This window comes from Nannospalax galili, unplaced genomic scaffold, assembly GCF_000622305.1.
Source record: "Nannospalax galili isolate Female #2095 unplaced genomic scaffold, S.galili_v1.0 scaffold17, whole genome shotgun sequence".
Taxonomy (NCBI): domain Eukaryota; kingdom Metazoa; phylum Chordata; class Mammalia; order Rodentia; family Spalacidae; genus Nannospalax; species Nannospalax galili.
This window is the reverse complement of record NW_008342276.1, coordinates 3,725,918-3,740,055: the sequence shown is the minus strand read 5'-3', so window position 1 is coordinate 3,740,055 and position 14,138 is coordinate 3,725,918. Positions and strand designations below refer to the sequence as shown.

Genomic DNA, 14,138 nt, shown 5'->3' with positions numbered 1-14,138 from the left:
TGGTTTTGCAGACAAATGGGAGGAAATCATGTTGGATCTTGGGTCAAGTGAAGCCAAGCATGACTCCTTAGCTTTGGGGAAGTCAACAGCCAATTTTTATTGTAGAACTGAAGGTAAGTTTTGAATATATTAAAATTGGGGCATCATATTTACATTAAAATTGGGATACCCACTTGCAGTTTAACTTATGTCTGGTACACTTCTGAGGTCTAGTGAGGTTGAAGCTAAAACTTCGACTCACTGGGATGTTGCCTATATCAAGAGCTATGGAATAGATGGAATGTGCTGAGGAGGAAGCAGAGAATATGAAGAAAACACCATACCTCACTTCTGGGAAGCATTTCTTCAAAGCAGTCTTGTTAAAATATTCTTCAAAAACCAAAGGGAAGGGAGGTACAGCCTGGATAGGGTGATGAGTGGAGATGGCAGGAATGTAGAACAGCAGAGGTGACCAGAGGGGAAGAGTGATGTGAATGCAGGAGGCTAAAGATGCTAAGTTTACAGGAGATTGTTAGTGAATTAGTGTCCTGAAGGAGGTAGGACGGAAGTTTCAGTATCTGACTTTGAACCCTCTGAGATCAAAGGGAAGATGATGAAGGTAGAAATTTAAATCTGAAGGGTCAGAGACATGGGGAGGCAGACTACTTTATTATAAGATACCACAAAACACCTTAGTTTGCTTTGTTGTTGCTGTGACAAGCACCATGACCAAAATCAACCTGGAAAGGAAAGGGTTTATATAGCTGACAGGTCACAGCCCATCATCCCAACTGAAGCCTAGACCACAGAGGGACACTGCTGACTGTCTTGCTTCTTCTGGCTTGCTCAGTTACCTCTTATATAGTCCAGACCCACCTTGCTCAGGGATGGCACTGCCCACAGTGGGCTGATCCCTCTAACATCAATTAATCAAGAAAATGCCCATAGACATGCTCATAGGCCAATATGATTGAGTCAGTTCCTCCGTTGAGGTTCCCTCTTCCCAGGTGTGTCAAGTTGACAACTGAAGCTAACCATGGCACCTGCCATGCACACACATGCATGTGTACACAGACACATGTGCATGTGGTGGCTTGTGGGAATCATCTATGGGACTATATGATTCTCAAAATATTCATTGCTATTTCTTAGACAAAGCTGGGTTTATAGGAGGAACTTATGATATATTTTATAAGTGAATATCCCAGACCTGAGCTTCAGATTTTATTAGTGGAAGTTTTCATGTTAAAGACATAAAGAGACTAAGATGAAAAATCAGAATCTCTGAGTTTGAGTGCCTTAATCTCTCCTCCCTGACCTTTCCTTCACTTTCTTGTAGCAGTGATAACTTTTTAAAATTACTAGTTATTTGTCTGGCTCCTCTATTTTAGAGTCAGTTCTTGGAAACAGATGGTAGCCTGTTCTACATAAATCCATGTCGTCAAGAGTCTACTTCATGGATAGTACATAATACATGTTCAATAAATATTGGTTGAAGGAATGCAAGAGAGGAGACTAGAATGGATGTTTTATGAATAAAGATTCAGTAGGGGGCAGGGAGTGAACAGGTTCTGGATAAAGGCAAACAGTAAGGCAGCCTGCAGGGTGGCAGTAGCTGAATGGGAGCAGCAATGAAGCTGCCTGATTGGAGTTCCCATATGTAATGTGGGAATTAGGAAGTTGCTCACTGTGAAAGGTTTGGATTTGTGCTTCCAAGCGCAGGATTTCCTGCAATACTGTGCTCCTCTTTCCCCATCCCCCCCCCCTCTAGTTTTCATACCACTTCTCAACTCAAAGAAACCTTGTTTCTTCCCACTTAAGCCTGATGAAATATTTTCTGTCACAGACACTTTCTTTGTATGTTTTGTTTTCTGAAGTCTATTTGCTCCTTTCCTAGCTCTCCACTGTGGTTTGAATCCGCGGGGTATTGATCACCCTGCCCGTGCTGAAGGAATTAAACTGCAAATTGAAGGTGAAGGTGTGGAATCTCAATCCATTAAAAACAAAAATTTCCAGAAGGTGCCTGACCAAAAAGGAACGCCCACGCGACTTCAGGGAGAAGCAGAGACCGCGAGGGTGAGTCCTAAGCGAGTTAAGCACAGTCTCGCTACAGAAACGATGATGCCTCCACTCCTCACTGTTAGTTAAATGAGTGCTGTATCTTGATAAGTGATGATAAGCAACAATTTTAACTTAATTCTTGGATGAAACTAAGGCAGGCGTGGTTGGTGCCATCGTACGAGGTTCTGGGCCTTGGGTTATAGAAAAGACTGTCTTGTATTATATTACCTCTTTATGATACTGAGCAAGTCACGGAACTCTGGGTCCGAGATGCTCCACCTATAAAGTGGGGCATCCTAAAATCTACTTCCCCCGCGTCAGATCGAACTGAGTAAATGAGTTTGTGTGCTTGTGAAAGCTCTTGTAAATGTCCGAGTCTCCTGACTTCTGCTGACAAAGCTGTTAATTATAATAACTGACTTTGGTAAAAAATATGGGTATTGCAGATTTGAAAGACTCTTCCTGTGGTGGTCGATTGTATCTCCATAACTGTCCTTTGAGGTAAACATTATAGACTTCAGTTAATGAAAGATAAAATTGTTCTATTTTTTGTTTCTTTGTCTTCTGAGACAGAGTCTCCCTGTAGCCCCAGCTGGCCTAGAACTCACTATGTAGACTAGGTTGGCCTAGGTTGGCCTTGATCTCACAGATATTACCTGCCTCTGCCTCCTGAGTGCTGGCATGAGAGGCATGTGCCACCATGCCCAGCAAAACTGTTCTGTTTTGATGTGGAATACTTAGTTCTTTTTAGTCTTTAGCCTAAATGTAGGTGCCATGCAAATGATGAAATATGTGCTGGTAAAAATATACCAAGCTGTGTGTGGTTTTGAGGATGCGTGGTTATTTAGTGTGGATAGCCTCTCTGATCTTAACTGTTACTATTTGGATTTTCATCTGAAGTTAGTGGTGATATTCATGCCAAGTGTTGAAGATGTCCATTTTCATTTGTTCATTGGCAGTTGAAGGGATTAATCTTTACACCACATTTGTTTGCTCCCTTTATGATCCTGCTGCAAGAGAATTTCCATTGAGAAGTTTGTTGACTAAATCAGTGGATGTGAATCTTGGAAAGCAAGTGTAAGCGCCCGGGAAAAATAATGAATCAGGAAATTCATGTTGCTGTACCTTGATTTCCCTTCTCTCCCAAATAATTTCTTCCAAGTTAAAATGTGATTTTGTTTTTCCTTTACTTGCAGTTTTGAATAATCACCCTATTGTTTCTTCTTTTTGGCTAGAAAATTAAAAACTGATGACATTACCCCTGTGTATATCAGGGTATGCTGTAAGAAGTGGGAAATGATTGGTGAGGAAGATATTGCAAGATATTTGCACTAGATATTTTAACAGAGAGAAATAGTCCCTCACAGGAAATTGGTTGATGGCTGAAGTCTGGCTTATGAAGCAGAGTTGGAGATAAGTGAGCCTTGCTGGGCCATCTAAACTTGATCAATCTGTGGAGCCGTGCAGGCATCCTGAAGAACCAGGGAAAAATATCCTCAGGGTCTCCTTTCACTCTGAAGATAAATAGAGTTTGTCTGAGTAGAATCTTTCCAGAAGGATGCTTAAAATGTTAAAAATCCAAGTGGGGAAAGGAGAAAAACAATCATTGATATTTGTCTTATTTTAATTTAAATTTAATTAAATATTTCCAGAGTACATCTCTGTTATTTTTAGAAATATTTACAAATATTTGATTCAAAGCTGAAATGGTTTGATTACTTCTGAATTCACATATTTTGAATTTGTGATTTTGTGCTTTTATAGAAAATTCTGCATTTTTGTGAAGTAGCCGTTTGTCTTGGTCTGCAGATTCCTTTATAATTGCTTTCCTGAGAACACACCTCACTCATAACAGAAGAGCTGGTATGAGCTTTTCTGTGGGAATAGACCACAGTTAGAAACCACATTCATGTAAGTTTGTCCAAATTGTCTACCATGAAACCCCAAAACAAGGAATGTCAGAAACGTATTGTGGGTTTTCACGTTGACATGTTTCAGGGTGAGTGGACTCCATTTCAGTAAAGCTGGGACAAAATTTATCCACTTTTCACAAAGGGTTGGATGGCAATGGTGGTTCTAGGAGAGACAGAATTACAGGAACCCTAAGGCTAGTGGCTCCGGTGGTATCGCAACCTGAATTTTCTGTCTCACAGACAGTGAGGACTTGTTTTATGCAAACACTTTTACATTTTCTCTTCTGTTGTATTGAGAAGACCAGCAGAGTTAGTTGTCTGTGTTTTCTTTTTTCTTGGGTCCGTAATTGAACCTCTGCTACCTTGACCCACTCTCAACTTATCCAAGAACCTCTCGCCCCAAATACGTGCATTTCAAGCCTTCATAATGCAAATCAATACAGATTGTCTGGAGGAAAGTATGACAGTTACTAAAATTTTCCCCAAGTGTAATTTTTAGCCAATAATTCCCTTCCTAGAAAGTTGACCCTAGGAAACAATAAGATAAACAAAGAGATGCAAGTGAATGATCACCCCAACACTGTTTGTAATATGAAAACATTGACAGTAGCTCCACTGTCTGTCATAGTGTACTAGGTACGGAAGCAGCTCATGTAGTGGAAGGGACTGCTGCTTTTTAGGGTGCAGGAGCCCTTTAAGCATGTGCATGGGAAGATGAAAGTGGTGCTATTTTAAAGGGTGGGGGGAGAATGGTAGTTGTTACTGTAGGTGTATAATATTCCTACTATGTGAACACGTCCTTTGAATAAGGGCAGTACAGAATGTGGAAGGGTCTACTTTATACACTGAGCAGTACTTTATATTGAAGTGGAAGTAATGGGGGAAATTTACCCTCATACTTCTATTTTGTTGGGAGGTTTAAAAGATATGCATTCTTTTCAATTTCTATTGTAAAGGTCTTTCTAGACCTTTCATAGTTTCGTTGGGGCTTTTTCTTTGTGATGGTTTTCTGTCTTTTAGGCTGCCAAATTTCCTTGTGCGGCTTCTAGTTTTGTTGAAAACTTTGTCAGAGAAGTGAAGCTTCGAATTCCTGTTGATAATTTTCATTTGCAGAGAGAGTGAGTTACTGGGTCTTTTTGCCTTCTTGTTCCTTAGATTATAGAGGCCATCTAATGAGATAAAGAAATGCTTTTTTTTCTTTAATTTTTGCTTTCATCTCTAACTGAATTGGGGATACAATAGCTCTGATGAGGAGTTACCTTACTGTTTCGATTTGTCATTGTAACTATTTGCTTATGGCCTGCTCTGAAAATCAAGTCTGTCCATGTATATTTTTTAGGCTTTATGCTGAGTACTCTATTGTAACTCCCTGCTGTGCCTTTTAGCTCTGCCACTTGGAGTACTGTTGGGCTTTGAAGCCAGTCCTTTAGCACATGTGAGTTCCAGATCCCCAATGGGTGTGGTGAGCTTCGTGCCTCTCATTGCTGTCATTTTTGACCTAGGATTCATCTTTTTTTTAATTATTTATTTTTATTTTATGTGTATGAGTGTTATACCTACATGTATGTGCCTAGGGAGATCAGAAAAGGGTGTCAGATCCCCTGGAACTGAAGTTACAGACAGTTGTTAGGGTCCATGTGGGTGCTGGGATTCAAACCCAGGTCATTTGCAATATCAGCCAGTGCTTTTAATTGCTGAACCATCTCTCCATCCCTGGATTTATCTTCTTTGATTACAAGAGTGGCCTTGTATAAATTAAAACATTAAATACTTTTAAGCCATGCCAGATCCTATATGAGAATTGTAAAATGGAATTAATTATCCTCTGTATTTTCATAATTCAAAAAGTATATCTAGGAACATAAGCATATATATATTCATATCAATTCTGGGAGAATTCTTCTCATCTCTCTGTCTTAGAAAAGATTTAGGAGCAATTGTGTAATTGCTTCCCAAACTCAGCAAGTTGTGAGCAGCAAGTTGCCTCTTTTAGAAACCAAAGAGAAACCAACAGACTCTCCTACTCTATGAAAACTTAGTGGGCAGGCTTCATTCTAGGTTTTAGAAAAAGCTGGACACAATTGAAATGTGCCTTTACAAAAAGATATTTGCCACTGCCCATCCTAAATGCCATGAGTCCTGGGAGTCTGTACAGAGAGTATGTATGCCATCCCGTGTAACTGCAGTTCCCAATGAAAGATGCAGAAACTGTTTTTCAGCTTTACAGGAGAATACAAAGCAAGAGATTTAATAGGCACAGCTTTTGTTTCACAGGGACACCCAGAAGTCCTCCAAAGACACAGCTTCTTTTGTCTACTCACTTATATCTGGGCACGCACCACTGCTACAAGGAGTTATAATGGACATGGGTCTCTGACACAGCAAAGGCACAGCCTCTCTCACCAATCTTCTATACCATTCCAGTCATGTTGGTCTAAGGCCAAGTCAGAGCTCCTGCAGACCAGGTATAGTACCACTTAGCAGTTTCCTAGGAAACCATCTTGTCTGTGGCAGGTCCTGCAAACAGGTCCAGACGTGAGGTCAGTTGGCCTTTTATTCCCAGAATAGTTGGTACAGAACTAGAAGGAAGGGTAGTTCATTGATCCCAGGTAGAACTTGACCCGTGCTGTGAAGTATGGGTAAGATTCAGATTCATAGCAGTGAGAATGGATGGTGCTCTTGGTGATGATGTCTAAGCATCATGGTCCAAGTGTGGCAGTAGATACTTAGGTATGTTCAGCATCAGTTTCTTAGAGTCAGGGTTTCTATTTTTCTCAAGGCTGGACAGTTGAGATTTGAGTAAAGAACATGAATCTGGCCTGGAGTGCTGGCTCAGCGGTTAAGAGCACTGACTGTTTTTGCAGAAGACCAGGTTCAAGTCCCAGCACCCACATGGCAGCTAACAACAGTCTATAACTACAGTCCTAGGGGATCTGATACCCTCTTCTGTCTTCCTCAGGCACTGTACAAGACAGGAGCACTTATATAACATTTATACGAATGAATGAATGAATATGAATATGAATATGAATATATTTCAACAGGGGTGTCCAATAAGGTGCCTAACTATAACTGCATAAATTTACAAAATTGAAAAAAGTAAAAATGCACATTTCTTTGATCACAACAGTGACATTTCAGGCTTATGATCACCACATTCTAGAGGCTATACCTTATGGTATGGCCATAGAAAATGATCATCGTGGCAGAAAGTTATTTCTTTTAGCATGCTGATATAATCTGGGGAAACCACTGAAGTTGGTTGGATATAAGAATAAGAAGAAAAATGAAACTGGGCTGACATTTTCTCTGAAACTTATCCTTGAGTCTAGGTGGATGCAAAAACAAATTTTGTCAAAATAATCAGAAGTCTGTTTTGAAACGGCATTCCTTAATGATCTTAGGGTCAGAACTCTGTGGAATAACAACATCCCAGAGGTAGGCAGTATCCTGACTGTACCTCCCCTTGGAACTCTAGTCTGTGCCATCACAAGTGGCATAAACATGCCTTAGCAAATTAGAATCTTGGTTTCTAGAATTAATTCTCCAAGTGCCTAATGGAAACATCAACTTGATATATTCTTGGATTTCTATAATCAAAGTTTCATAAAGTTAATAATCTTTATTTTTCCTAGTCGTGAAGCTAATTCTAGGACTCAGTTTTTCGAGCGTCCTTCGCATTTACGTTTCTGCCTCATACATTTTTTTAAAATAAAGTCTACATCTCCATTTTACAACTGAGAAGCCAAGCATTTAAATAGCTCACCACAATGAAGCTTCCTTCTAATAACTGTAGTGAGATGGAACTGAAATCTAAGCCCCAGAGCTCTAAATTCAGAGCTTTTTATTGCCTTAACATTAAATGAACACATGATCTATTTATTTGAAAAGAAAAATATAGTCTATTGCACTAAGAATCTGGTCAACTAGGCGAAAGAAGAGGTTAAAATGCTGCATGTATTTACTCCTCAGAGAGAAACACAGCAAATCTTGATTGTCGTGTTATATAAGAGAAACAATGCCAGCGTGTGAAATCCTGAATAATTGCCTGCAGTTGGCTGTGGGATACATTATGTGAATCTTTGGCAGCAGATAGCCTTTTCTCATTAGCTAATATTAGATTCAGTTTGTATTTCTTTGGCACAGAGTTAAAGGACCTGGTCTGGAACTTGGTGCTAGATGCAGGAGAAGAAGAAAGCTAGTGTTTTGGATAAGCCACAGGCAGATAAATAAGAATGGACTGCCAGGCCACTGGAAGGGGTTTGTAAGAGGGCACAGAAACTGTAAATCTGGGACCAAAATAATAATAATAATAATAATAATAATAATAATAATAATAAAATAAAGATAGAGAGCCAAAAGAACTAAGGTTAAAAAGATGAAAAGTGGATTATACTTAACCTTTATCAAATTACTAGCTCAGCTGCCTCTGAGAAGGTCTACAGCAGTTTGGGGATAGAATGATCTCATTCTTGGCTATCTGTATATCTTGGCTCATGGAAGATGAGTGTCTCCAAACAAAGCTGCCAACTCAGTATAATGTCATAAACTAAGAAAGAACACAATGCATGAACACATAATGAGGACATGCCTTGTGAATTGTCATAGGGTCAGAGCAAGGAGATAGGCAAAAATGACTTCATGCTCTGTGAATTCCAGGGCCCAGTATCATCACCACATTGAGTGTTTGGACAGCTCTCAGAAGGCTACAGTAAGTGCTCATTTGAAATTGTGTTTATTATTAATGTGCTGAGCTCTGAAAAGCATTTCAATAATAAAATGTGCATTTGAGTCATTGGCTCATGGCATAGTCAACAAATAAAAATACCCTTAAGGCATCTCAATTATAGGTAAGGAAGCTGAAAAGCAGAGATTAAAAGGGGCTTCTGCAGGACCTTCAGACTGGCAGTGGCACAGTCTACCTTAAAACACTGACAAATGATCCATGTTTCCACTGTTCCATGCTGACAAAGCAGCATGAAATAAGTCCATAGAACCATTGGGCTGATACTTTTCTGGTGAACTAAAACAATAGTGTGTGCCATTTGAGATTACGAAGAGTGGTATTTAGGAGAGATAGAGCCTCTACCTACAGTGGATGGGCCAGAGGGCCCAGTTCTAGCTGCATTGACAAACCTCAGAAGAGGGCATTTGAGTTCTGAGATGGCTGTTAGTACTTTGCAAAATGTGGTTCTTTTTCTATAGACCCAAACTCTGAAGATCATGGAGCCCTCTTATGCTGGCAGCACTGAAAGTGTCATAACTGAATTAATTGAGACATTTCAGAAGTGCCTGCATCTATGTGAAGGTTGATGTTCAACTCTTTCTTGAAGAAGACAAACACAGGTGGCCTCATGACACCATTGGGGGTTCCTTCTACAGTTAGAATAAAGACTCCCAGTCCTTGACAAGGAAATGTTGGAAAGCTTAAAGGAATTAAAGGCTGCAGTTAACTCAGCTACGTGAAGGATTAAAGAGCAGATGATGCAGAATCACATAGAGAAGAATGGGGCAGTGTAAAATCAGCAGTGGAAGGTGGTGGAAGAAGGCAGCGCTTGGTCTTTGACTACACCTGAAGCAAGAAGGCAAGAGAGCAGATGCCAGGGCCTGGTAGTTAAGAAGCACATCCTCTCTAAGAGATACAATGATTTATTCTCATGCTCTTGTTATTCTCTCTCTCCCTCTCCCTCCCTCCCCCTCCCTCCCCCTCCCCCCTCCATCTCCATCTCCATCCACATCTGAATATATCTTCTTTATAAAATGCATCTTATTGGCATGGTTTTCTAGTGATTCCTTGTTTTACTTTTCATTTAGAATAGAGACTTACAAACTTTTTCTGTGAAAGGACAGATACTAAGTGGTGTTTCATGGTAGGCATTGATATGCTTTATAATTTTGAGGAGGCAGATATGTTTCACTGAGATAATAAAGGGGGGCCCTGTTTTATATGCACCTCTGTATATCTTTACTCTGTCATGGCGGCTGAGACGTACCTCCTAACAGCTGATCTGGAGATGAGTGGCACTTGCTATCTTTTCTGTCATAGTGCTCTTCCTCTTGGTCTTTGTGCACCTTGCTCCTGGTCTGAATCCTAACTCTACCATGTCTCTTTAAGAGGCCTATGCCAACCCCTCTCTACCATAACTTTAGTCCTCTAGTCGCTCTCTGTCATTGCTCAGTTTGATGTCCTCCGCAGAACTTCATTCTTTCTGAAATCATCTTGCTCATTTTCTGTCTTTCCACTGGCATTCAAGCTCCTTGAGAACAATTGTGTGCCTTGTTCACTGCTATATCACCAATTTCTGCTGCTACGTTCAACATTTTAAAGTGGTATAAGTAAAAGATTAAATTAGTACGTATAACAGAACCTCTGGACTTCCTTTTTCACAGCTATTTCATTCTTTTTTAGACTCTACACAAATGAGCAGAAGATAAGTCATGGCAGGTCCCTAATGGCATGCCGTATCAGTGGATTTCTATGCTGATGGGTGCAAGTGGTGCATCATCTTGGATAGTTACTCCAGTACTCTTCATCCTCAAAAAGTCTTGGTTGTCCCTCAGCTAGGCAAATACCTGACTGAAGTCTGAGGCTGACTTTCCATTTGGATTAAGAGTATCTAACATTAGGATCACGGCCTGTCATCTCTATGTAGCCCCCATGGTCGGCCAAGATTTCAGGTGGCAAAAGACTCCTTTACCCTTGGCTCCTAAAGTGTTCCTGGCCTCAGTGTATACATTTGATTCTCTTGGTTTCACTCTCCATCTCCCAATCTAGTTAATACTTGAAGAAATAGAAAGCAGATTCCTCTTTAAATGATTAAGATTCCTGAGTTAAACCGGAAAATTGGACCAGCAGGCACCATTCAAAACCGTAAGATTATTTCCAGGAACATGAATAGTTTCCAAATGTTATTTTAACAGGTAGCCTTGTATATAAGCTATCTCAGGCAGCTGGAGCCATGGTAACAAAGTGCGATAGCTCAGGTTTCTTCAACAGTAGTCATTTCTTTCTCACCGTTCTAAAGCTTGGGAAGTCTAACTTCACTGTATCAGCTTATCTGTCCAGTGAGGGCCCTCCTGGCTTGCAGTGGCACCTTCTGTCTGTGTCCTCACATGGCAAACAGAGTGTGCACTTGGGCCTCCTCTTCTTCTTAATACAATATCAACCTCATATAACCTTAATTACCTTCCAAATAGTATCAAATAAAGGGTTAGGGCTTCAATATATGAATTTTGAAGGCATAAGCATTTGGTCCTTGGCATATACCAGGTAAGCATTTTAGCCAAATGCCAAGTGTCTGCATGTTAAATAAATATTTGACTGAAGTTGAATATCACCATCATAAATGGATATCTGACATACAGTAATAAATCGGAAATATTAATACCTGTTTATTTCAACTTAATTAAAATTATGCCAAGCATATTTTAAAATTTAGCATTAAAGAGCAGTGGCAACAATTTCATAGACCTGTCAGCTGCTCACATTTATGCCCTATCACACATTTATGACACTGAAAATATGCTCTTTTATAACAGGAGCCAGTGAAGGAGCACAGAGCACTTTTCTTCAAGCTCTGCCACTGGAGTTGTGCCGCCAGTGGCAATTCTAGCCCTACTTTTGCCACCTGAGTCATTAAGCTTTTCTAATAATGACCAATCGTAAAGACTTAGAGTCTTGGACTTGCTGTGTTGGTTGTTGGTTATTTATGATTTTATTGAAGCCGTCCCATAACCTGAATTGTTAGACTACATTGAAGATGCTTTCTGAAAATTCTCCAAACTCACTTAATTTCGTTGCTATCCCTTTCATTTTTCCTTTAAGCAGTGCTTTCATAGTATCACAGTTAAACCTGGTTCTCAATTCAACCGCCAGAATGATCTACTTAATGTGCAGCTCAGATCTTTCATTCCTTTGCTAAGTATCTTCCAATCACTTCCCATTTCCCTCACATTAAAAGCCCAAGTCCTTCCAGTGTCCTCCCAAGGCTCTGAGTGCTGTGTCCTCTGGAAAGTCTCATGAGTCATCTATTATTGCACTTTTCCAAGCCCAGGCTGCTCCTGGTTCAAACCAGGCACTGGTCCACCCCAGAGCCTTCATACTGGCCACACAGGTGAACTCCTTCATCTCCTCCTGTGTTCTGCTCCAGAGTGACTTTCCCATGAGCCAACTTTATTTAAATGATGACAAACTCTTCCCCAAGGCCCCAGTCCCATGACTCTGTCATATTTACCTCCCTCATCACTTTATAAAACAGTGTATGCTTTTTTGTTTATTGTGCTACCATCTGCTGGACTATAAATTGTTCATTCAGGGATAGATCCCTCAGAATTCCAACCAGGGAAGTACATGAAAAGGCTCAGCTAATTTTTGTTTGAATAAATTCATAATTGTTGCACACTCAATTTTCTGCTGGCTGCTAGGTTTCTAATATATGAAATAAACTCTAGTTCCAGGGGATCCAACACCCTCTTCTTACTTCCTTGGGCATTGTACATCACAGGTACACATAAACATGTGGGCAGTGCACTCATACTGTAAAATAAAAATAAATATAAAAATTTTTTTTTAAATCTTAAGACTTCTCACTTCTACTGAAACATCACAGGGTCTGAAAATGTACATCCTAATTCTGTACCAGATGGGACTGTGCAGCAGCTGCTTTTCTTGGATGGACAGCCTTTCTAGTTTGGTTCTGCTCATATCTGGCCCTCTTCACTCATTTTAATTCCTGCTGGGATTCTATGGGCCGTTTAGTTTATGACCCTTGCTGTATAAGCTGCTGACACAGTATAAATGCTATAGCTAACCCTCTTTAATTTAGTGAGAATGGCTCTTGTAGCCCCAAATGTACACATGTTCTATATTCCATAGTGCAGATGAGGCTCCTTCTCTGAGGTATCTGAGCAAGACAGAAGGGCCCCCACCTTTTGGAAATTTCTCTATTAGACCAAGTCTCAAGCAAATTTCAGTGTATGCTTAGAAGGAAACTGAGATCTAGAAATTGAGATAGAAAATAAAGATGGGTTGGGCGTGGTGGAACACACCTTTAATCCTAGCACTCAGGACACAGAAGCAAAAATAAATAAATAAATAAATAAATAAATAAGGAATAAAAGACAGGGAGGTGGATAGAAGAGAAGTAAAGAGGGTATAAGGAGTTTTGCTTTGCTTTGTTTTTTCTTTTTCCTGAGGTGAAACCTACCCTTTAAAAGGAGGTAGTGACACTAAACAAGCTGAAAGGGCTCCAGTGGATGAACTCAAACCAAGGGGCATCTCTGAGTATACAAACTTGACTTGATAGGCTTTAACATATATAACAAAATGCATGAAGTCCTGTGGGTAGGCTATGGGGGAGGGTGCAGATGGGAAGGGGGGCTAAGTACAATCAAGATGCATTGTATGAAATCCACAAAAATTCAATTAAAAGATATAGTTTTAAAAGGGAGGGAGCCAGAGAAAGGAAGGGAGCAATAGATTCTACAGATGTGGATCAGTTCATACAAAGGCCTTGAAGTAAGAAAAAGTACATTCTGTTTAGGAATAGAAAGAATAACAGCTCAGGTTTTCACATGTCTCAGATGATCTTAGGCGATCCTGAGACTGTATCTTGTGGCAGATGCCACAGTGTGGTGATGCATGAACAAAAGGGTCTTACTTTGAGTTGTTTAAATCAACAATGAGCCTTGATCTGTTCTCAGAACAGGCTTCTGAATTCTCTCAAGACTATTCCTCCAACGAAGGCAGTACACTTTATTTTTTAAGCATTGCACCCAGCATGGTATGGGAGAGAAATGAGGAACTTTGTCTTACCAGGGAAGAATTTACCTTTTCTGACCCCACTACTGACCAGGACATCATAAAAACCACAAAAGACAATGCGAGATATAAACAATGCCTAGCTAGTTTTGAAAACCAGAGGGAACCATATTACTCCTACTCCCTACTGACAAATTATACATAGCAGATCAAGAAATATATGTCTAGGTAAGGTTTATCTGAGAACAACTGGTCTTTGCCCAAGATTTATCTACATGACACACAGTAATTAAAAATACCAGACTGGTGGAACTAACCTTCTTGGGTGTTTAACAGACATACTTTGAAACCTATACTAATTTAGTCAGAGGGACATAAAGGACAGTTTTTGCTCCTTGCCCTCCTAGGTCGACTAGTTCCAGGGG

The 14,138-nt window shown here is 40.1% G+C and overlaps 1 protein-coding gene across 2 annotated transcripts in view; it reads left to right on the top strand.

Moving 5' to 3' along the window:
- Samd12 (sterile alpha motif domain containing 12) overlaps window positions 1–14,138 on the top strand; it is a 434,786-nt gene that overhangs the window by 44,521 nt on the left and 376,127 nt on the right. For both annotated transcript variants that reach the window (XM_029565861.1, XM_029565862.1), the window contains exon 2: window positions 1,877–2,055. In XM_029565861.1, the coding sequence (XP_029421721.1) occupies window positions 1,877–2,055 (179 nt within the window). The remainder of the gene's footprint in view (window positions 1–1,876; window positions 2,056–14,138) is intronic.